This window comes from Leptidea sinapis, chromosome 19, assembly GCF_905404315.1.
Source record: "Leptidea sinapis chromosome 19, ilLepSina1.1, whole genome shotgun sequence".
NCBI lineage: Eukaryota > Metazoa > Arthropoda > Insecta > Lepidoptera > Pieridae > Leptidea > Leptidea sinapis.
In genome coordinates, this window is record NC_066283.1 from 1,311,786 (window position 1) to 1,337,231 (window position 25,446).

General features: G+C 37.1%; 1 protein-coding gene and 1 long non-coding RNA gene across 4 annotated transcripts in view; one reads left to right on the plus strand and one right to left on the minus strand.

The window, feature by feature from the left end:
* Window positions 1-10,468, minus strand: LOC126969964 (uncharacterized). The gene is made up of 2 exons (XR_007730509.1): window positions 10,186-10,468; window positions 1-575 (listed from the first exon to the last, which is right to left on the minus strand). It is a non-coding gene; the product is annotated as an uncharacterized LOC126969964 (long non-coding RNA).
* The window catches only part of LOC126969918 (ornithine decarboxylase 1-like), a 26,739-nt gene continuing 8,370 nt past the window's right edge, over window positions 7,078-25,446 (plus strand). Inside the window, exons 1-9 of one of the 3 annotated variants that reach the window (XM_050815549.1) lie at window positions 7,086-7,300; window positions 18,908-19,038; window positions 20,175-20,372; window positions 20,696-20,914; window positions 22,336-22,453; window positions 22,563-22,694; window positions 23,848-23,971; window positions 24,263-24,436; window positions 24,531-24,659. In XM_050815549.1, coding sequence (XP_050671506.1) covers window positions 20,731-20,914; window positions 22,336-22,453; window positions 22,563-22,694; window positions 23,848-23,971; window positions 24,263-24,436; window positions 24,531-24,659 — 861 coding nt within the window. In that variant the 5' untranslated portion in view covers window positions 7,086-7,300; window positions 18,908-19,038; window positions 20,175-20,372; window positions 20,696-20,730. Of the gene's footprint in view, window positions 7,301-8,112; window positions 9,148-13,961; window positions 14,168-18,907; window positions 19,039-20,174; window positions 20,373-20,695; window positions 20,915-22,335; window positions 22,454-22,562; window positions 22,695-23,847; window positions 23,972-24,262; window positions 24,437-24,530; window positions 24,660-25,446 lie in introns of those variants that run through there. The other 2 variants (XM_050815550.1, XM_050815551.1) reach the window with 2 other exon arrangements.

The following is a 25,446-nucleotide window of genomic DNA, read 5'->3' on the forward strand; positions in this document are numbered from 1 at the left end:
TTTTTAAATCCAAGATGGCCGCCGCGCAAAATTATGATTTCAACATTATGGATATCGTATCCGAGGTTCTCGAGGGTGCAGAGAACGAATTTGGGATCATTTTTTAAATCCAAGATGGCCGCCGCGCAAAATTATGATTTCAACAATATGAATATAGTATTCGATGTTCTCGAGGGTGCAGAGAATAACTGTCAAATTAAATAAAATAATTTGCTAAGCTTCTATGAATTACTTACGAATAACGACACAATGACTAATATTCAAAAAGTAATCGGGAAGAATAACGCCCTAACTCGTCAACGGCTGCATCGGAAATGTGTCGACACTAAAGAGACATCGCCTTTTGTAGGTACACATCTTCACCCTGTTCATCTGTCACTGTCAACACGGCCTTCCCTGACCAGAGGCTGTCCTCGGTCTCCCAAGTCTTCTAAATCTGGAGATCCAGATTTCCAGAGTTGGCAAAAACCTTTGTGTTCCAGACGGGTCGGGTTGTGGATGCACCACGTGATCAGGCAGCTCCACAGCAGAAGGTTTGTTGACACTCGGGTACTCTTCGTCCTTATTGTTTGACTCTGTAATGACAAAAAGCTACAGCACAATACGGTGTCCAAAACTAATGAAACAGTTTAGTATATCTTCGGCTCAATTCTTTTTTCATCTTTTTTCTTTACAATTTGACAGATAAGTTATCTAGTCTCGCCTAACATCCTAAGCATAACGTTGCAAAATAACAGCTGTACCGATCATCCAGGGCAGTACCTGTTAGTGGAGTGCCACCTGACGACTCGCTAGAGATCTATACACCCTATCAGGGCGGTGAGACATAACTTTTCGTGTGGATCGGTGCCAGTTAAAAGCATATTTCAACCGAAACTACCAATAACATACAGAAAATTGTTTGTCACTACGAAATCATGATTTATCAACAGCCAACCCATGTGGCATAACCATAATACCTAATGACTGCAAGAGAAGTCCAAGGCATCACATAATCAAAAGGGAAAGTATCCACTAATATGAAACTCTAACCTTGGAAGGGAACGTCCGTCAACCATGGAGTCCGTATCATGACAAAATAACAAAAATTCATTAAAACTTATCAGTTAAAATGCAATGAAATAATAAACAACATTCATTACATTTGTGTTTACAATTAAAAATCATATATAAAATTCATTCAATGATATTTAAATAAATAAATATCTTTTAAATCTTATAATACACATTTTAAAACTTATAATAAACAATCGCTCGCGATTTGTATGTCACTCTATGTCAGTGCGCGTGTTTCCCCAAAAGAGAGGTTAACAGTCACCCTCAATTTATTTTTTCCGTTTTCACAGCAGGATGGACTGTGATAGTCCATCCAGAGTATAAATGATCTTAGACAAAGTACAACTAAATATCGAACCTGACTGAGATATATAAAGCTTCCCTTCCTTATGAGCTAAGCAAGATTAGTTGATATAATGCGAGATAGGAGTGAAATTCACAATTATTTATAAAATTTTCTTAACGTAAGTTCATAGGTGTTACTTCCTATACGTACACAATAAATGCTCAACACTTTGGTTCACTCAGATTTGATAACGTTATACACGGTATCATTTTATCTGCCCAAAAGTTTAATATGACGGACATTGAAATAATATTTATAAAAGAAAATTTTATTTGAATTTGAATTATACCGACGAATAATAATTATTCAACACAAAATTTTATTTGTACTTAATGTGGGTAGCAAATAATTATTTCCTCACTTTTTAATTTTTTTCAACCAAAATTTTGTTCTAACTTTAATTCTTCATATTTATAGTATAGTACCATATAGTATAGTATAGTATTTATAGTACCTGTTGAACCTTGGTACTATGAGTACTTAGTACATTAGGCTGATTTAAATGTTTTATAATAGTCACAGTCAAATTTCATATGCCATTGTTTCTTTTTTTTAACTAGTGTTAAAACAATAATAAACTTACGTGATAAGTAACCCCAAATTCTCAAAATCATATTTTGGCCTCTGACCAAGGTACATTTAGATGTTGTACTTTGGCCAGAAGAATATTTTCTTAAATTATTTCACATTCACGTAATATAATATTCCTAATAAAATATTAAAGATTTTGTCTCATTAGAAAAAATAAATTAGTTATGAATATCATTTTGATTTTGTTCAGAATTTATGAGTTATTTTTTGTTAAATATATTATATATATACTTAACTAATAAAATGATTTTAGTAAAGAATGGTTATATTTTCCATAAATTACCCCCAATTCCTCAATGTATCCTAGATACACCATAGTACTGGTTAGGTATATAGGATATTATGTACCTTGTCCATAAATCACTTTTTTCGTTTTAATTATAAAAACACATGTAAGTATGAAATATACATTTTTGATATTTTGGTGGTGTATAATTACTCAAATAATTGACCTTCCAAAATATGCTAAAATGGTGTGCGTACAGTTCGTCAAATAAAAATTTATTTCTAAAAAACTGTTCTAGGTACAACTTCCTCTACTTAGTTATTTCATTTTACAGTTAATTATTTAGATGTTAATAAGGCCCGGGGATGGATCTTGAGCGGTGTCACTGAATGAACTCTCTCTCTCACAGGCAGAGCTCGCGGGGAGATGACGTCAGTGTTCAAATTCTTGCTCAAGATTCGTGCTGTTTTCGTCTTTGGTTGTATTGTATACAATCTGTTATGAATAGTCTGTGAAATATTGTGAGTATCAAGTGATCTATGAAATTTTGTTTCAAGATGTTAAAGAGGGCGTTCGTGGAGGCGTCATGAGATGTCACAGGTTTGTTGTCCTGCAGTTCTAGTTCGATAGCTTTGGCTAATTGTTTGGCAAGCTCGACACCCCATTGGCCAAATGAGTTGATGTCCTAACCCACATCCTGGGTAAATATTTTGTGCTCATGCTGCTAACTAACTGAAATAAAAATAATTATTTATTTCATATTAATTTGATTTTACGGACTAGAGTCTAGAAAATACAAGTTGAAGAATTATGCAGATATGGAAGGTGCAGGTGTCCCGTGACCTCAACATTTGAATTGTTTCGATTAACTACTTTATTTATTTATTATATAAACCTGTAAACTTACAGTTTTACCTAAAGCGTTTACAAGGTAGTCCCAAAAATACAATTAATATAGTAAAATTAGATTTTAAATTAAAGATAAAATAAATAATGATAAAATAATACAAAAAAGTCAAGTTATATAAAATCAAATAATGTCCATAGCGCCAAATAATCAAATAAAATAAGTCCAAAGTTTTAAGTCAATAATTAAATTAAATAAAAAAGTTATTAATATATAATTCAAGTACTATCTAACATAATATGCATGTCATTAACAATCGTTTGAAATTTGTTCGCAAATAAATCAATAATCACACTGAGTGAGCAAGTCGCCGATCAGACGCAATGCTCGAATAGTAGGAGCGTTCTCCGCATGTCGGGTGCGCGTGACGGGCCGCTCCAGTAGACGCGGCCGACGCCGCGGAGCCATCGCCCCAGCCGTATCATGGGAGATACGATTTGGTACCAATAAACCAACATGAGCAAGGATTTGCGGACACTCTAATTTATTTCGTATGGAGAGATAATGCACCACTAACAGCATCTTTCTCCTGAACGAAAGCCTCTCAAGCTCTACCATCCCATACACAAATAAGGAAGGGTATAAATATGGGTAATATCCGAAGGTCCTCTTATAGAGCCAGCAGACAAATTTACGCTGTGTTTTCTCAATCATGAGGGTGTATTTATCCTCATAGGGATCCCAGATAGTAGCGCAGTACTCAAGTTTGCTCCGCACGTAAGTTTTATATAATACCTTCGCTAACCTGATATCGCTAAATTGAGAAGCATTCCTAATAATGCATCCTAGTACTCTGTTCACTGTTTTACAGTATATGCAGATGAAAATTTAATTTATTATCTAATGTCAGTCCTAGATAGCAAATGTCATAAACTCTTTCCATAGGGGGCGTCAAATAAATTATAAGCTACGGTGATCGGCAGTCGTTTCCTTGAAAATGTTAAAACCTTACACTTATCAGAGTTGAAAGGGAGGTGAATACTCTGAAATAGTTTGAGGTCGTCAGCAAACCATAAGCTCCTGGTGGTTTGGACCGCTTCCGGAAGGTCATTTATCATTATTAAAAATAACGTTGATCCAAGGGTACTTCTCTGACTTACGCCAGACCTCGTGTAAAAATATTCAGATTCGTATCCATTCACCTTTACAAATTGCCGCCTATTGCTAAGATATGATGCAATTAATCTGAGTTTGTCAGTAAACCCCATTACGGCTAGTTTACGTAGTAAGATGTCATTGTCAACAAGATCGAAGGCTTTTCGGAAGTCAAAATAGGCCTGCGACCCGCATCCATTTCCGCATAACCATAGTCTACTAGTGCGGTGAGATTTGTACTCGTTGACCGAGCATTCCGAAACCCATGCTGAGCATTGTTAAGTTCCCTTCCAACCTGGCTGATAATTTTATTGTTAAGAATAATTTCAACTTTTTTTTGCGAAAACTGATAACACTGGTATCGGTGTATATGATGCTACATCTTCTGTTGGTTTGCTCTTTGGAACCGGCGTCACTCTAGATATCTTCCAGCAATCTGGATATTTGGATTGTTTTAATGATAGATTTTAGAGGTACAAGAGCGGGTGACTGAAAACATACAATCCTTGGCAAGGAACACGGGTATACCATCCGGACCAGCAGAAGATTGCGTTCAAGCGTTTTGTAGCCAGTTCAAGGTCTGTATCTCAAATCATATTGACAACTACAGAAGAACCTGAACGGACACCACACATGTTGGACACTTGAGTAGCTTTTTGCGGATTCAGTAACGGTATTTCATCCTGGAACACCGATCTAAAATATTGAGCAAATGCTTCAGCTGCTGCTTGGCCTGTCACCTCAGTGTCATAATATGTGTATGTGTCAATTCGTTGCCTGTCACTTTTTTTGCCTCTTATATATTCCCAGAATTTAACTGGTTCATCAACAATATTTTTTGAATCAATTTTATATGTTGCTTTTATGCGTTGTCGATTAAAATCTTAACGTACCAACTATAGTATTTATATAATTCCCTATTGTATACCTTACCGTACGATTTAAACAGTTTTAGGTGATGGTACTTATGTTTAAGGTTAGTAATTATATCACCTGTATACCACTTAGGATATCCATACTTACTATTAATGGGGGATTGATTCTTCATTGGAACAATCCCCGTAATACAATTCAACAAAGTAGAGTAAAAATTATCAACAGCTGTATCGATGTCGGTAATTTTAAACAAATCATTCCAATTTAAGTTGCAAATGTTAACGGCCGCGATGTCGGGGCCTGTGACACTGGTGGTGGCACAGCACCATGATTGATACTTAGCCTGACTTCCAAAGCAGCAAAAGCAAATACATTATTGCCTTGTTTAAGGCAACAAAATTCACAAAACATTGAAAATTGTGTTTTAAATTAACGCTTCAAGAATTTAGATTGAAATCACCCAGTATAATAATGTTTAAATCAGAATGTGCACTAACTGCATTTTTTATACACGACAAATCATTTAAATATTGTTCATCACTGTGATTTGGCGGCAAATACACAACATAACATAAAAAACTTATATTTTTCCAATTACCATGTCAAAATTACACTGTGTCACATTATTATGAAAAATATTAGTTTTTGAGCGCAAGCCGCGAACATTTTGGTAATATGTATTTATAACTTTGTACCGTTGAACGCGTTTACGAAGCTCCCTCTTTGGCATGAAAGTTATGGCGCCATGGTTTGACACATAAATCTTCGGCCCACTTGTTGCTGCATAGGACGCTCTTAGCCAATGTAGCCGGAACTCCAAGTTTGAAAGAAGCTTAGTGACCTCCACATATTGATGTCAAATGGGCCCGCACCTGGTCAGCTGTTGTGCCTACTACGTAGTAGAGGTGTAATAGCGCCTCTTCTCAGCAGCACGCAACGATATTGCCCCTGGCGCGGCGGTCCCTCGCAGTACACCTGGCAGCGAACTGCGTGGACGTTGTTTCCGTGTAATTTTCGTCCATTCATTTTTATCTGAACTGTCACTACCGTGATCGGATTCAAGGTGAACCTTAGGCAATGGAGAGGAATTTTGCTGTGATAGGCTGCCAGGCGTTACAGTGGCCTTTTTAACCACCTTGTCCTTATTCTTAAAACTATTTTGAGTTCTATCGTTCTGCTTTTGCACAGCTGCTTGCTTACTGGTACCTATTGTTGGCTTCAAATTAACTTTAGTAGTCTTCTTATCCTTGGGTAGATAACTACTTGCTAATTTTTCTAGAATTGACTCTTGGGCTCCTTCTAGTTTTTTAATAGCAACTAATTGCTCATTCGAGTCTTTGCTCAGTTGCGATAAAAGGAATAGTGGTTCTTTTAATATAGCATGTAATTCCTCTTTTATTATCTTTCGGAGCGTAGAGGGACTTTGTGTGACAAAAAGTCGAACATAATGAATAATATTACAAGCATGTCTTATTAGGCAATTTTTCATGCGGCGGTAAGTCGTCATACCAGTTAAAGTAACAGTACGTCTAAATCAAATTGCAAAAGTTGCTTACTCAATTTCTAGGTTCTTTAGTGAACCTGCAAAATAATACATCAAATTATCATGATCAACATTACAAATGTCAGGAGGCCTATTCTAGTTTCTACTAAAAAAAACTGCAAACACACGAAATGCGACGGTAGATAGCTACTTTATTTATGACATAATCCAAATCCAATACATTTCGATCTACAGAGTTGTATGCTTAATTAGCTGTTAGAATAGATACTGTAAGTCTTAATGCAACATTTGATTGCTTTTCGTTATTTTGTATCATCTTGAATATTTATTAAATGCAATAATTTTGAAAGTCAGAATTGTTTAGTATTTTGTAAGTATTTCAACGAAATCTGGAATAGAATTTAATTTTTGTTTATGCGGGCTCTCTTTCCAATGTTCCATCTATCTAGTATCTAGTATCTTTAGTCTTTGGTGTCGTTTTACTCGTTCCTTTTCTGACATTTGTGAAAAGTTACACCTCGTTCCTTTGTGGAAATTTTATCTAAAAATCCTAAAAGGGGTATGGTCGGCAAACTTTTAAAGTTAATTAATTGTGACTTAAAATATCTCGTCGTCGTAAAGTTTTTTCGTGCCAAGTGCAACTAAATTATCAAGATTCCGCCGATAACTCAAAGCCTACCCAGTGGGTGGCGAATTTTGGTAAGCAATTATTCATTACTTCAAGGAAATCTATAAATACTATCATGTAATATTACTGCAGTAAATTTAAATATAAGAAAAACAAAAATGTGGTTTAAATTGACTAGTTTTCACACATCGAATTGCTTCAGTAGTTCGTATCTTGTTGTGTCGTTCGATTTTATGACGTTTACACGGTAACTCCATTAAATGGCATATTTTAATAGATAAGGTATTTGCGATCTAATCAATGTTCTATGTGGTAACCCATACCTGAAATTATGCAGGTTTCTTCAAAAGCTCCTATGTTATAAAGTACATATCAACTAGGAATATTCCATTTTCACTAGTAGCATTTTGTTGTAGGTATTCGTTATGATTATATTGTTCAAGGTCTTTAAAAATTGCTTAAAAAGGTAGATCTCATTCTAATCACATTTCCACTACTCAGCATCATTCTATGTAAACTTTGCCTATGTTTGTTCTCTATAGTATATAGTAACACATATATTTCTATATAACCTTCAAGAGAATAATCTAGATGTTTCCAGCTTAACTTTCTTATTTACTTTGGCTCACATTAACATGTATTAAGAATTTAATGGATACAAAATAATCATGTCATGATATAAATGTTAAACAGCTCAGCTGAATTTTTTTTTATGAATACAATAAGAAACAGTTCAAGAGAAAAAGCGTGTTTTAACTGTATTTTTTGTTTAAATAAACATTGGCTTAAAGATGACCAAAAAGACATTTTTTCTTTAATTTGCATGCTAATTTTTCTTTTTTTTGCTATCTTATGTTCAAACACGCTTTTTCTGTAATTATAGGTCTAAAATGGAAAAGAAGAGGGACTCATTCTTTTTGTCCAATAAGAAAAATAAAAAAGAAATAACAGGCAGAGATAATGGCAATGATCAATACAAAAACAACAAAAATGAGAAGAAGAATAAAAGACAACAGGATTTTGATGACAACAGACAAGGCCTTGATGTTGAAAAAACTGAAAAGGACAAAAAACCATTTGATAAGAAGGCTTATAGGCTAAAGAAGTATAGCAAAAAATATAAGTTAGAGCAATGGGAAGAACAAAGAAAGAAACAGCTACTCAATGAATATAAGAAAAGTATAAAAAATGATCCGATGTTTGGACAGTACAAGCCAAAATCTTTTGATGACGATGTGACAGATTCTAATGAAATTGGTAAATTTGTTCGACATCCTGATGTATTAGAAAAGGAAGCTCTTGTGAAAAAGGATCGCTTTTTTAAAGTGAAAGAACAGTTCAGCAAAGTTAAAAATGAGAAACTTAAGAAGCAACAGGATATGGAAAAAGCGAAAGAAGAAAGAGAAAAGAAGCTGCAACAATATAAAAAGACAAAACAAGAGAGATTCAAGAAATTAAGTAAGAAAAATAAGAAAGGGCAGCCTGTTATGGCAGGAAGAATGGAATTATTGTTGAATAAGATCAAAACCTTAAAATAGACTACCTATACACTTATTGAGTATTCTATGTTTTCCATGATAATTATAACAGCATCATTCATTAAGAAATCACACACCACATAAGTTGTATTTATTTTCCTATGTCTACTGCTATAAATGTGAAAGTAGATGTTCGTCACTCAATCCCGCCAAAGTGGCTTATGAATCAAATCACATGTAATAAGCATATCATATCCGTAAGGCATAGCATATCCTGTTAATTTACAAAAATGGTTTAATAGTTTAGTAAATGCAAAGCTATTAGATCAGTCATGGTTATTTTCCCATCTGCCATTAAAAATGTTATCATTCTTATAATGAAATTGTCTTTTATGTATTCCGCTGTGTTTGCTCAAGTTGTTTGTAAGGTTTTAATTAATGTAAGTGAAATTAATCTCATATTAAATAATTTTGGTAATATAATTTTTTTACTGCAATATTATATTTGTTATAGTAAACATGAATAAGAAGATGGCATATTTTTTTTTAACTAAGTATGATTGAAAATCTTCCCGCCAAGGTCTATAAAATTATTTTTAAACTTACTGATGCACATTGATCTCTTTTAATCACTGGCTATTGCATACTATGCAAACAAATACATACTGTAGAAATCAGTATGAATTAAGTTAGTTGATTTAGTTGCAAGAAGGATGAAAACTGTAACAACCGCAGAAAAAGGGGAACATCTGGGTGGACATGAAATCCCGACCAAGTTTATAAAAGTATCCTCTACTAAGAACATTGTCAGCTGCACAGAGGCAGTTGACCTGAGAGAGAAACTTTATAAAATTTTCATTAGTAAAGGACCCTCCATCCAGGATCCATAAGGGTTCCAGTGTCTGAAAAGATTTATAAAAAATGAAAACCATTTAATTTGTCCATAAGATCATATATTATATTCTCTGAGCCTATACAAAAAAAATGCATCAGTCAGGCTGATTTATTTCTAATCAACTATTTCTTAAGAGAAACAATTTACTGGACAAGTTGTAAGCCATTCTGATAATAAAAAAATCTGGATAGTTAAATGATGATTATTCTTTGAATTGTTGATTTAATAGAGTGGCAATAGAATTACTAAATTCAAAAGAATTATTAAAAAACATATGTTTGATAAAGGTTACTACAGCATAAATGACTTTCTTAATGATACCACAGACTGGGAATGGAGTGACCTCACTCAGGCTTTTAAATAATAAAATTTATTGTATGATATTACATTGTTTCCATATTTTTATGGAAAAAAAATCCTGCTGATTTTCTTGTGCCCGTTCTTCTCAGGTTTGAGGCATATTTTGTTGAATGGCCGCGCACTAAACCTACACCATACAACGCTAGTATGAAAGATGTTCTACTTGCGGCCGCGCGCTAAACCTGCATGATATAGCGCCCCCTTGGGAAGATTTTTTACTTACTCGCGGCGCTATTTGCTTCATGCATTCACTTTCGCCCTTTCACAATCTCTCTCAACCAGTCTCAATCGATTCTCGGTTCTCTCCTTCTTCTTGGACAAAAACGTCCCACATTTTCGTGCCACTTTATTGCATTTCATCTGTAAAAATTCTACCCTCATACAAAGAAGTTTCGTTTATATAATGTCATCGAGGCAACACGTTACATGGGTGTGTTCATGACACAGGCACAGATAATTAAAACAATTGCGGTTATCATAATATTTTCTTAGTTCCTAGAAATGTATCAACAGAAGATACCAGTATCTTGTTTGCATTATTTAATCTAGCACGCGCAGTTACAAATCGTTTGACTATTGGTATACTATTGTTATATAATAGTAGGTACAATTTTTTTTAGGTCTATTTCTTTTGCTAGAGTTTATCTTTAAGCGGGTGTTAGTTTCACGCCGACAAAAATCGTGTTATTTCTCACGTGACCGCGTTAAATAAACCACATGAATTTGTACGTGGGATTGCTATATCTTTCAGGTATACGATACCGAAGCAAAGTCATTTCCGAGTCTGATTATGTGTGGATGGAGCTGATAAATCTATCTATCTCCTATATTTTTATTTTAATAAGCATAGTTTTTTAGAAAGGTCACGGTCGCTCAGAGGGCAATGGAGAGGGCTATGCTCGGAGTTTCCCTGCGAGATCGAATCAGAAATGAGGAGGTCCGTAGGCGAACCAAAGTGACGGTACCAGCCCAAATGTTATTGATGAAATATCGTTACATAAATTTGATGTGTTATTTATTACTAAAGACAGTTTGTATCTTTTAATTTGTTGATAGTGTAAACGTTGGTTTGTAACTCTAATAACCATTTAGTTCCACATTTTTTTATGACAATAAGGGATTAGACGAGGAGGACGTTCAGCTGATGGTAGTTGTAACGCCCTGCCCACTACAATGCAGTGCCGCTCAGGATTCCTAAAGAATCCAAATATTTTGAGGGACACTACAAATTTACTGCACTCGTCACGTTGAGACATAAGATGTTAAGTCTAATTTTCCCAGTAATTTCACTAGATACGGCGCCCTTGAGACCGAAATACAGTAATGCTTCACGGCAGAAATAGGCGCCATTGTGGTACCCATAATCTAGCCGGCATCCTTTGCAAAGGAGTCTCCCACTGGTAAGAACCACATTAATCGAAAGTCGAAATTAGACCAGCGTATTAGGTAATCACGAGGTACATACCGTACAGTAACGATACGCTCGTAAGTACGTGCGGTATTTCAACAAATGTTAGTTAAATATCACTCAAATTGAAATTTTTGTATGACAAATGAATTTGAGATGTTAAACATCGTAATATTCAAAAAAAAAAACCTCTATCATGTACTTAGTAATCGAAAAACGTGAAGTTAGAAAAATAACAATGTTGAACTAAACATGACGTGTACTAGTTCGTTTAATTTAAGTATCATCCTAAAATTACATTTTACATGTATACATTTAGTATGTTTTTGTATAAGAGAAAACCTCGGGCGTGCTCTATTTGTACAAAAGTCACGCACAGTTAAGATCGCACCTTATGATAACAACTTTAAATCCGTCGTTATTAATTAGCATCTGATAATGTGCCATGCCGAGAGTCTGTGCGGCTCTGCTGGCGTCACTAAACCGGTTTTTGTCAGTTCAGACGGGACGCTTTGCGATCACGTAATCATACGACACGACGCATTAGAATATTCTGGAAGGCTAACACTGAAAGTTTAGAACTAGCTGATTAGAAATAAATGGCTTGTGTTTAAAGAAAAAAACCAAACCAGAAAAGTACCAAATTCACTACCAAATAATTCGATTTACCTGCCATTTTTATGGTTAGGAAAGAAGGGGAAATACCTACAATTCGTTTCTGGCACTCGCCGGACGCTACCGCGGCACGCTACGCTCAGCTCGTGCGTTGTTTTAACTGTTCTCACATAACCTAACCTAACAAATTTTAGTTTTTCAAATTAATAAATTTTAGCTCGACGATAATATATTTTGCATTCAGGTTGGATAATTTGATTACACTAAAGCTACTTAGAACGGTCATTTTGGGTATTAATATTACTATTTCAGGGAAACAAGATTTGGTGAGCATTTATCCATTTTGATAGGCAAAAAGTACATAAATATAACACGTATGTTCTGATGAGTGTATAATTATGTTGGAATTTAAAACTTTATTCTTTAGGCACCTCGGTAAAGAGTGGGTTTATTGTATTTGAAGTTAATATATTTTACTCGTTACTTAGTCTTAGAGTCTAAAAATTATTTTGATGAGTATTTAAATGGTACCCCATTTTAATGGTAAATAAATTAAATGAAATTTCGAATTAAGAACTTTGGTAACCCGATGATGTGTATAGAACTCGTCTCTCCACTCATAGGACCAACCTATAAATTGCGGTGCGTTCACAAATTCAATCAATGGAGGTGCGTTCATAACTCGTTATTTTCACGAAAACACCTAAGCAAACATTTAATTTGTAATTCAAAGAACTATATTTATTTAAATCACTAGTATTTAATAAGTACAAAAAAGGTTTAAATGGTTTATGATTTGACGCTATAAAGCGCAATTTTAAAATGTATTTTTAGTAGTTTCTACGCAAAAAACACCGCTAAAATCATATGATTTTAGGTTTCGAAACGCAACGCATATGGTTCGAGTAAGAGAGATAAACTTATGCAACGACTGTAGATCGTCATCTCTTTCTCAAACCGCGGACCACAGACAAATTTATTTCGTTCATTCTTCATAAGCGACCCAAACGCAATTCAATAAAAGATTCTTCATGGTACGAATTTTAGCGATTCAGTTTAGGTACCTAAACTGAACTGCATCGGAATAGCATCGCTTATTAAATGTTGATGGTATTATCGGGGTACGGATCGGATTCTGATCGGATGTAGTGCTAAAGCGCTCGTAAGACGTAGCTTGTCACGCACACTAATATTCCTGGCCTGTTTTTGTCGGTTGTAGATCAGTAAGAGACTATCTAGACGTATGATAGACTTTATAAAATACTATTGTTGGTGAACACGTTGAAGCCGCATCATTACCACTCTTTACAAGTTGTTTATTTATTATTAATGAGTATAAGCGAAGTCGTTGGAATCTAAGTGATGACCTGCGTGAAGAACATCCTGATGGATCTATTCCCTCAAGAGTCTTCACTGGATCACTAACGAAGAGTGGTTCCATCTGATGAGGGGCTTTCAAAGTAATATTACGGAACACAGTAAAGACGTTCAAATATATTGCGTATGTTTTTATTTCCTGAGCACTTTTAGAGTGACCCACAGATCTTATCAATCTAATACTCTGACAACGTTCCATACTGATGCTGCGTTGGAATGCAAATACTCTTTCAGAGCAAATATTACAAGTGAAAAGCTATTCATATGCACTGGAGTAACTGTACAGATATAATTTAAAATTAGGTTTGTTCGTCGCAATACTTGAGAATAGCTGAGAGAGCAAGAACTCTCAGTGCGATATCATTATAGTCGGGTCTTAAATGTTGAAGCAAGCCTGTCTGATAAAGATTCCACTCGACAAATTCGTGCTAACTTATAAAGATAAAATGTGCGCTGTAACTAGCCGAGAGAATAATAATATAAGATAATTAGTAACATAAAACAAACAAATAAACAGTCGAGAATAATAAAACGATTTGTGAGTGTTCAAATAATGTAAGACCCGGGTGATAAGTGTGCGTTTAAATAGTTTCGTTTGTACGGAACGTGTCTGAGACGTCTCCGGCCTTTGCCACGACGTGACAACATATATTGTAATAAATTGTCATTCAATTGAACGGCGCCGATCGTGTTGGCCGTTAAGTGTATCTGTCAAGATTGTGTCATTTTTTGCCGTATGTTTAGCAGCAACCGGCTGGTTGTTGCTTAGGGGTTCACAAAAGCTTTGAGAATTTCGCTACTAAGGGTATGTCTGTCTATATCTTTTAGTAATTACGTAACTATAAGTCGTCTGTACGTGTGTGTCACGATTTTTTGTGTGTGCTATGTGTCTGAATGGCATTGCTTGCGGCGGCGTCGTGTACTGATCGTCTCCTTCCCTCAAATAATATGTGCGAAGGGAACGATGGCCAGTCCATGCGTCAACCCGTGAACGGGTGCTGTTTGTGACGTCAGGTCGACTTGTTATAGTTAATAAATCATTGTATTTGTTACATACAATTACTAATTCTGACAGTAATCACGACCATCATACATCAAATATTACAATTGCACGCTTGCGAAATCTTTTTTGCATTACGTACTTAGCAGATATGGGTTCTTTTATATAAGTACTAGGAGAAAATCGGATTTGGGCCACGTAATACTAATCTAACAAGGCCTCAGAACACAATTAACTATTTAAAATAAATTAAACAAAACGAATTTAATTCGACAACGATTATCAGTGAAATTATCTAGAAATGGCAGCTATACGATGTCTCAATTACTCGGAAGTCGCACTTTTTGACTGCTCGTCACGTAACAAAGACCTTGAGATCCATTTGTTTAATGTCGCTGCCACGATAACCGATTGAGTGATAAGTATTGGAGGCTGAATTGAAACTATTAGAGAACTCGGAGAGAAAATAAATGTACACTCAATTGCATAATCGAGGCGATATCGATTTTTTTTCATATTAATGACGATGCTACTGAGTGACTCTACAACGCTTGCTTTTTTTTTATGGAATTGAAGGACAAATGAGCGTACGGGTCATACGGTGTTAAGTGATCACCGCCGCTCACATTCTCTTGCAACACCAGAGGAATCACAGGAGCGTTGCCGGCCTTTAAGGAAGGTGTACGCGCTTTTTTTGAAGGTACCCATGTACCCATGTGACAACTACAGCAGGTGCCATCTGATAAAGTCAAAGATAACTTACTACTCGCACGATAAAAGAAGAAAAAAATTATTACTTACTTTGCCTAATTTATCTAGGTGTAATGTTATCGGGGACCCAGTGCTTTGTGAACGGCTGGATCACTTGGCGTTGCGTAGAGACGTCGCTTCATTCTGCGTCTTCTACCGCATTTATCACGCAAAGTGTTCCGAAGAGCTGTTTCACCTGATTCCTGCCGCCGGATTCCGCCTTCGCACGACCCGCCACAAGTTAGGATATCATCCCCACCGTCTGGATGTGTTGCGGTCATCCACAGTGCGGTTTTCAAGGAGCTTTCTTCCACGTACTACAAAGCTGTGGAATGAGCTTCCTTGTGCGTTGTTTCCGGGACGATACGACATGGGTACCTTCAAAAAAAGTGTGTACACCTTCCTTAAAGGCCGGCAACGCTCCTGTGATTCTTGTGGTGTTGCAAGAGAATGTGGGCAGCGGTGACCATTTAACACCCGGTGACCCGCACGCTCGTTTCTCCACCTTTTCCATAAAAAAAAAACGTATGATTTGCTTACCTGAAACTCTTTTATGCTTCTTCGTATTTGAGAAGACTTACTCCGATCAAAGCACAAAAAATATGTGCCTATGATTCGAATCAATTCGGAACGTGCGTAACTCCGAGCGGTTGACAACCGACTGTAAGGCCCGGTATCCACCAAAGCGGAGAGGGGAGGAGAAGAAACAATATAAGCCGCGAAGCTGTCAGGTTATTTCCACCAATGTGATCTGTAAGAGCTCGAAATCAGTCAAGTGATGTCTATGAAAGTAAGACGTCAAATAACATTTTCGGGTGTGCGAGGCGCGGGGAGAAGGAAGTGGGGAAAGAGCTGCTACACCACACACACTGCTGCACCGCGTGATCGCTCGACGGGCTCAAAATTCTATAGAAAAATGAGACATGACTCCTTTCGATCCATTTCCACCGAAGCTAAGCGGAGAGGAGATGTGGCGAATAACGAAATCTGATTGGTTAACAAGATACATCTCTCCTCTCCGGTTTGCTGGATACCGGGTCTAAACTTGTAATTAGTGTAATTATGTTATATTTTGCCCCCAAACCTTTCGTTTTTTCATTTCCACCCAAATCATTAGAGCCGATTCCGAGATATGCGAAATATAGATACAAATATTATATGTATATTTAAAAGAATTCTTCGATACATTATATATTATATTTCAAATTCACGGTCATAGTTAACAAGAGGAGTTAATAAATTATTGACAAAGGTATTATTATGAGAGTAAACATGGGTTAGCGTCACATTAACTGGGCATTACTCGTGAATATTTGAACTAAATTATACTTCTATGAATGTAATGCTACGATTGATGCCTTATACTTAGTATAATATAATGTGGGAAGGACGAATACAGACTTAGTTGATGTTAAACTTCGTCAAGTAGACTAATAGTGTAAGATTTTATATTCTGAAAACTTAATCGTGTGACACAAAAAAAAATTACGTATAACTAAATCCAAGATATATATTTTAATTATATTAATTAGAAAATCGGTTGCGTCAAAGTATGAAAAATAAAAGAATTCATAATAAATTATTTACGTAACTGACTGTTGCACCACATCGACCACCGCAACGGCACAGGCCCTGGGATCATACAAAGTTAAACAAAGGGTAGGATGCAAAAAGGGAACGCATAACGCATCTTATCCCAATCTGCTGACTTTTACTGCTAATCGCGGCGGGTTGCCGGTGTTATTCCGTCGGATAGGCACCACACTACGGTTGTAACTAATTCTAGTAGGCTTCATAAGATACATAATAGCTTTAAGAGTAAATGTATACACTTTTATATTAAAGTCCCAGCCTCTCTTCAGGCATTATCTATAAATAAATTTAAATGTTTTATTAAAAAATGGCTCTGTTGTAAATCCTACTACTCCACAGTTGAATATCTAAGTGATCGGACAACCTGGGACTATATTATGATTATTTTATAGCAATAAAGGCATAAAGGCATTTATTTTCTCAAAATTGATTCCTTTAGAATTCTTTTTGATGTCATTTCTTATACTACTAGATACTACTACCGCTTCGGAAACAAATGGCGCTCTGAGAGAGAAGAAGCGGCGCAAGAAACTCTCCCAGCATTCTTTTTTTTTGCGCTCTTTTCAATAAAAATATACAATATTGTACAGTTGCTATAAAATAATCACAATCTAGTCCCAGGCTGTCCGATCATTTAGATATTCAGCAGTGGAGTAATAGGATTTACGACAGAGCCATTTTTTTATAAAACATTTAAATTTATTTATAGACAATGCCTGAACAGTGGCTGGGACTTTATTGTAGAAGTGTATACATTTACCCTTAAAGCTATTATGTATCTTATGAAGCCTACTAGAATTAGTTACAAGCAATCCCTTATTTCTAGTGTTATAATAATGAAAATCACTATTAAGAGCAAAAAGGTGACGATTTTTGTGAAAATATATTAAATTTTCATAAATGTACTGACAATAAACAGTCATAATATTTATTTCTTTAAATTTCTCTTTGAGAGACTGTCTATAACCAAGCTGATATATAGCACGAACAGCTCTCTTTTGCAGAGCAAACACTATATCAATGTCAGCAGCATGACCCCATAGTAATATACCGTACGTCATGATGCTGTGAAAATAACTAAAGTACACTAATCTAGCGGTCGCAACATTCGTGTACTCTCTAATCTTTCTAACTGCATATGCCGCAGAGCTGAGTCTATCTGCTAGATGGGTAAAATGTGGACCCCACTGAAGCTTTTTATCTAACGTGATACCCAGGAAGACCGTAGTGTCCACAAGTTCCAATCTCTGGTCATTTATAAGTACGTTGGTTTGTACCTCCGCTGTGTTTGGTGTAATGAACCGTAAACACTTTGTTTTTTTACTGTTTAAGTGCAGATTATTCGTCTCAAACCAACGCACTATCTTTGAGAGTGCATTGCTTACCTCGTCATCAATATCCGCACGTCGCTTCACTTTAAAAATAAGTGAAGTATCATCAGCAAACAATACAATCTCATGGCTATCATCCACCACAAACGGTAGATCGTTAATATATATAAGAAACAAGAAAGGACCGAGAATAGAACCCTGTGGAACACCTATTCGCACAGGTTTACCCGAAGACCGTTTGCCATTTACATCGACTATCTGAACTCTTTCGCTTAAATATGATTTTAACAGATTTAGGGCTCTATTTTTCACTCCATAATGCTTTAGTTTTAGGAGTAAAGTTTCATGGTGGACGCAGTCAAATGCTTTTGACAAATCACAAAAAATGCCCAATGCATCCTGTGACTCTTCCCAGGCGTCAAAGATGTGCTCAATGAGTGAAAGAAAGAAATGACAGTACAATATTGTATATTTTTATTAAAAAGAGCGCTAAAAAAGAATGCTGGGAGAGTTTCTTGCGCCGCTTCTTCTCCCTCAGAGACATCAAAAAGAATTCTAAAGGAATAAATTTTAAGAAAATAAATGCCTTTTTACACGTATCGTTAGTGTAAATTCACTTCAGTACTTTAGTCCTGTATGACATTCATAAAAGAACTTTAAGCAATGATTGAAATATTTAGTTAAATTTTTTAATACATTTTATAATAATAATAGCTTTCTGCACTTCTATAGTTGAACTTTCACAATGCCAAAACATACCCCCATGCCTGAAAATATTTTTAAAATTTTATCAAAGTTTTGCGTCTCATTAATATACCTATAGATTTGGCAGTAAAAGCATCTATGCTCACTGATTGTAATGGTATTCCAGACAGGACCGGGCGTGTCCGGCGCGTCTTGCGGTGCCGGGCCCCACGCGACCCGCTGCTGGCGTCGTGCACTCAACGTCGACCCGCCCTGGCTCCGACGAGAGCCGGCTCGCTGACGACACACCACGCACTCGTATGTACCTACCACTAACTTTTTGTCCATATTAAGCAGATAATACCAATAATCAGGTTACTCCAAACTCAAGTTCGCGTTCAACATGAAAATCAATCAGTCACGACCTTGAGACTTGGGTTTTTACTAAGATCTCCTCCACAAACTTCAGGTGGATCAAAGGGCAATTGAGAGAAAACTGGTAGGAGTTACACTGAGAGACCGTAAAAGAAATGAATGGGTCAGAGAGCAGAGCAAAGTGAGCGATGTAACCAAACGTGTTGCGAAATTGAAATGGGAGTGGGCTGGCCATGTCGCCCGCAAGCATGGCTGGTGGTGCAAGGCAGTGATAGAAAGGAGACCGTGGGGTGAGAAACGCCCGAGAGGAAGACCGCAGATGCGTTGGTACGACGATACTAAAAGACTGATGGGAACAAAGTGGTTGGAAACTGCTCAAGACCAGAAAATATGGCATTAGCTGAAGGAGGCCTACACCTTAGAGGTTGAGAACGGCTGAAGAAGAAGAAGACCAATAATCAGATCGGGAATTTACTGCAGAAAACGGGCGTTGAGGTGGAGTTCGTTTGCAAAACTGTCCCTGTTGTAATGATGTCTTGATAAAAATCAACATGCACCTTCTTCAGAGAAACAGACAGTGTTTTGCTCTGCGAGTGACTAAGGCTTCTTGTCGACGGTACATACATACGAGACATATGAGACAAACCACCGGACGAGACGACGGCTACCACAAGGTCTGATTCACAGTACTTGCGTATTTTGTAATCGTATTGTCGATACAACTCTGATGAAATTCACGTCCAGTGAAGACGAGGTGAGAGTATGCTTTAAGATTGAAGGTCTCCAAGTGAACAAGGTGCCTGTGAGAGGTAAGAATTATATTCTAATCGGAGAATATCACTATGTCAGTCTAATCACTCGAAACTTTATAATTTAAGTTTCAATAAAGTACTAGGTGTCTGTGTGCTTGTAAACGGTATTGCCGATATATAAGTGACTGCAGTGGAGTGACGTCACAATGGTCAGCGACTCCACTGCGCAGTGCCTAGCTAGATAATATTTTAGAAACTAATTGGTATTAAAAATATTTTTTTATATAGAGCATTCTTTAAATTCTTCATATCACCCTTGTTTCACAGTTGACACCCGTGGAGTTACGCTTGCGCGCTCTCACACCTCGGCACTGAGTTCACCTGACCCCGACTTCTCCACGCTGACGTCCGCTCTCCACAGCGCAGGATAGACGACTGACTCGGCTCCGGCGCTCGCCGGGGCTTCGAGCTGTCCAAAGACATTCAGAGACAACAACTGAACTTATTGTAGCTGCTTCCTTGCAGGTGAGTTTCCTCACTAACTCTCACTCACTAGCCCCATCCAGCTAACTAAATGTAATGAAATATCATCTTAAGATCATTTTCATGCTACAATTGATACTGTGTCTGAAGAGTCAACATTTTAACAACCATCCAAAAAGAAGTATATTATCAATCGTGTATAGGAGCAGGTAAAAAAAAATATCTTACAGCAGATTTCTCACAATTTAACACTGACCCCCACGTGAGCGTTGGTGAGACTGGGCTCGACCTCATCTCCCCCATTAACACCTCTCGTAATTTATGGATGCCTACTTACCAAGTTATACTTCTAATTTGATCAACAGTTGCTGATAAAGGAGCTTGAATCTTCGCATTCAAGATGAAAATAGTAGATGAAGAATGCGTATACGTGATGGAGGGAGAGTGGAGCCCTCGCAGCGTGATCCGCGAGATCGTCGATAGCGGGGATCAGGAGGACCCCTTCTATGTGATGGACCTGGGGGTGGTGGTGGACAGGTACCAGCACTGGAAGGAGATGATGCCACGGGTTGAACCTTTCTATGGTAAGTTGTTGCATCCAAGTTTATAATATCATGTATTCTATTTAATGATCTTCTAATACGCTTAAGGCTGATTTACACGTGTATCAAGTTGACCATAAATTTACTAAATTTTAACTTAATTTTAAGTGACTTAACCCGTGTAAACAGTGAATTTAGTAAGAAGTCGCAAGTTAAAATTTAGTTGCAAGTAAACAAGGTAGAATAGAATTTTGTCTATTTTTCGGTTGATGGGCGTGGCTTGACTTGACACGTTCGGACAGGCAAAATTTAGTTAAATTCAAGTGAAAAGCATAAGCTGGCGGAGTGATTGCAACGTAGTTCCTACTTAATTTATTAATAAAAATCTTTCGAAAATGTCGAAGTGGACGGAAGACACGACAATAAAGTTCATTGAAGAATACATAAAGGGCGATTGTTTATGGAATATTAAAAGCTTAAATTACAGAAAAAAGCAAGCAATTTGTTCTGTGGTCGTCCATCTTGAGCGAATAAATGAGTTTAACTAGTTATTTAGTATTTTTACGTGTAAACGGTTACTTAAAATTAAGTCGCTTGAAATTTAGGTAAAATTTAGTTAAGACTTGGCAACTATTAAGTTGCACGTATTAACGTGTAAATCAGCCTTTATAATAGCGTCCTATTTTACTAATTAAATATTAATTTGTAATAACTGCTCGTCGTGTAGCAGCATTAATATTTACTAGTCGTGTATTAGTCATATATTCTTGATAATGTTATGTATATATGTAAACTTGCTAGAAACTGTCATAAACATAATGTTAACACCAGGAACAGACATAAACTTATGATGCCTACTACTCGGTTAAGTCGAGCTAGTAAGTCTCTTGTGAGCCGTTGTATATGCTTTTACAATCGATATTCGAAAAAACGAGACAAACATAGGATATCGGCGAGAGAATGAGATAGAATACATTTACATGTTCTCGGTCTCTTAGAATGATTTAAAGCGACGGTAAAAAGAGACAGGCACATAAAATCATAACATTTAACGTGGGAGAAAATGAGATAGGTAGCATTATATTGTGTTTTGGTAGCTTTATACCTAATACTCGCGTAATATGAAAACGGGTTAAGGTAATAAATAAAAGGATAAGATTTGAAAAACAAAATTTTATGAACGATGCGGGATTCGAACCCACGACCTCCGTCGTTCTGTGCTGGTCGTGAGTTCGAATCCCGCATCGTTCATAGAATTTTGTTTTTCAAATTTAATTTGTGTATTAATCCTAGAAGTGAGGGTTATCACTTTAAAAACATAAAATATTGTAAAAGGATTAGGTTACAGCGTTTTAGGAGGTATTACTGCATTTTGTTTTCATTATCACTTTTTGTGTGTTAGTTGATTCTTCCAAAAAAAAAATCATTTCAATTATAAATAAGTTTCATGTACGTGTGTCCAGCTGTCAAATGCAACGACGACAGAATCTTGGTGCGCACGCTCGCCGCCCTGGGTGCAGGCTTCGACTGCGCCTCCAAGGCTGAGATCCAGCTGGTCACCAGTATTGGAGTTAAGCCTGAGTAAGTACACCATTTAGTATTTCCTTTCATTAACGAGAGTGTTACACATTAGTCCAATACATACTCTTTGTGTTTGAAATTAATTATTTTTATACAATTTAACTTTCAGGCGCATCATATTCGCGAACCCCGCTAAGATGGCGTCTCACATCCGTTACGCAGGCGCCGTCGGAGCTAAGCTGATGACGTTCGACTCGCAGACGGAGCTGCATAAGATCAAGAAGTACTGCCCCGACGCACGGTCAGTGTTTAAGGATATTAAACGAATAAATGTGTGTTAAATAAAACATTTTACAAAAATAAAAGGAGACTTACGCAAACTGAACCAAAACATTAGAGAAGAACAGCCAATTTAGAAAATTTGACAGATGAACAAGACATACCAGGATTTACGAACCATCCGTCATTCGAACGGTTGGCTCAGTTGGAAGAGCGTTCGGATGGAACCCGAGAAGTCGCTGGTTCGAGTCCCGCATCGTTCATAAATTTTGATTTATGATACAAATTTAATTTAATTAATCCCAGAAGTCAGGGATATCACTTAAAAAAAAATACAAATTGTTTAAAACCAAAGACTGAACAATGCGGGAAGAAATAACGGTGGGCAATGACACTTTATATTGACACACTCTTACACAAATTATTTTGTCTCAAACTAGGCATAGCATGTACTATGGGTGCGAGACAACGATATATTTAATACAATATACATACTTATACATACATAAATACAAATAAACATCTATGACTCGGAAACAGACATTCATATTTATCATATAGATGTCTGCACCTACCGGGATTACCCGGGGCTCAGTAGTCAGGGTCACTAACCACTGGTCTTTATGGTCAAACACTACACTTGTTGTACATTTGTAAGGAATATAGGGTATGTTCCGATATGCACTGCGACCACTGTACAGTGTGACGTTAATTTAGTATACTGTGAAGTCTTTCCTTTGTAGCCAGTTATACTGGTTACTATTTAAAACGGAACGCAATCCCGTATACTGTCAGCCGCATTTTTTGACGCAGCATTCAAATGAGTGTATTGTAGTATTAATTTAGGTCATAAAAAAAATTGTTGTTGGAGTACTGTCAAATTAAAAATATTTGGGATTAAACAGTAGCTATTGTTTATCAAAACGTTAGGTACTCGAGTGGTTCTGATTGATCACGTGATCAAAGTAATGCGAGTACCTTACCTCGAAAACGCCAGTGCTCACAGTAGAATATGGCGGCGATTTATGACGTCATATATGTATGTCCCTAGGATTCTGCAGCAGTATACTGGTAGTACATAACGGAACGAATTTTTGTACAGTGATAGCACTGTGCAGTGCCATAATCGTCGGACTAACTATATCCCATTATAAGCCATTTGGTTAATATTTCAGGTTGGTCGTCCGTATACGTTGCGACGCGGCCGCAGCGCAATGTCCGCTGGGCATCAAGTTCGGGTGTGAACCCCTCATCGAGGCGCCGCGACTTATCAAGCTGGCCAACGTGCTGAACTTAAATGTGAGCGCTATTTTTTATATGATTGCTGCCTTCGATTTCTACCTTCGCACGAATTAGGATATCATCTCCGCCATCTGGATGTATGGCGATCATCCACACTGCGGTTTTTAAGGAACTTTCTTCCACATACTACAAAGATTCCTTGGGCGGTGTTTCCGGGACGATATGAAATAGTTACCTTCATAAAAAGCGTTCCTCCTCCAGAATATAGTTAAAAAAATCGAAGAAAAGCCTATTCAATATTAGAGAATGTTTGTCCCGTTACTCATTCCCATACAAATGTCTGTCCAGGTCGTGGGCGTGTCGTTCCACGGCGGCTCGGGCGCCAACGAGTGCGCGGTGTTCGCGCGCGGCATCGCGCTCGCCAACAACTTGTTCGAGTTGGCCGAGCGGCTCGGCGCGCCCATGAGCTTGCTCGACATCGGCGGCGGCTTCTCGGGACACACCGGCGCCTCGCTGCACGAGGTCGGTGCATTGCAATTGCAATAAACCAATAGTGTTAAAGTTAATCTAGTCAAATTTGACAGTTCTGTGATCGTGTGTCCATATTGTGTGACAGGTGTCGAGAGTGATCAACTCGGCGCTGCAACTGTTTGGCCGAAGCGAGGTGCGCGTCATCGCGGAGCCGGGCCGCTACTTCGCCGCCGCTGCGTACACGCTCGCTGCGTGCGTGCACTCCACCAGACAGGTACACGCTACGATATGTTTGGTATATTAATATGACCCTTCATGTTTAGATGTTGCATTACTTTGCATACATCGTAATTGAAATGATTTGTAAAATTAAATTGAAAACAAGGCATGAAAAGGCACAAAAGGCATTTATTTTCTCAAAATTGATTCCTTTAGAATTCTTTTTGATGTGATTTCTAATAACTACTAGATACAACTACCGCTTCGGAAACAAATGGCGCTCTGAGAGAGAAAAACTGTCGCAAAAAACTCTCCCAGCATCCTTTTTTTGCGCTCTTTTCAATAAAAATATACAATATTGTACAGTCATTTCTATCACTATAAAATAATCTAGTCCCAGCCTGTCCGATCATTTAGATATTCCGCAGTGGAGTAATAGGATATACGACAGAGCCATTTTTTTATAAAACATTTAAATTTATTTATAGATTATGCCTGAACAGTGGCTGGGACTTTATTATAGAAGTTTATACATTTACCCTTAAAGCTTAGGAACCTGTAATACCATTTTATTTTGACAAGAGCAACGTCAGAGTTTCTTGCTCGTTCTTCTCTAAGAGAAATCTGCTTTTCGAACGAGCTGTATGAATAAAATGACATATTTCAAGCTTAATGCAATTTACCTACGAAATAAAATATTTTTTGTTTGTTTGATGTGACGTCAGCTCCAGCAAACACTTTAAGAACCACTTTGTATCACTAGGGAGATAACTATACCTCGACTCGGATGTATTGAGGCCCTAGCCCTCGCCTGGCGTCTTTTATGGCTTTCTTTTTAATGG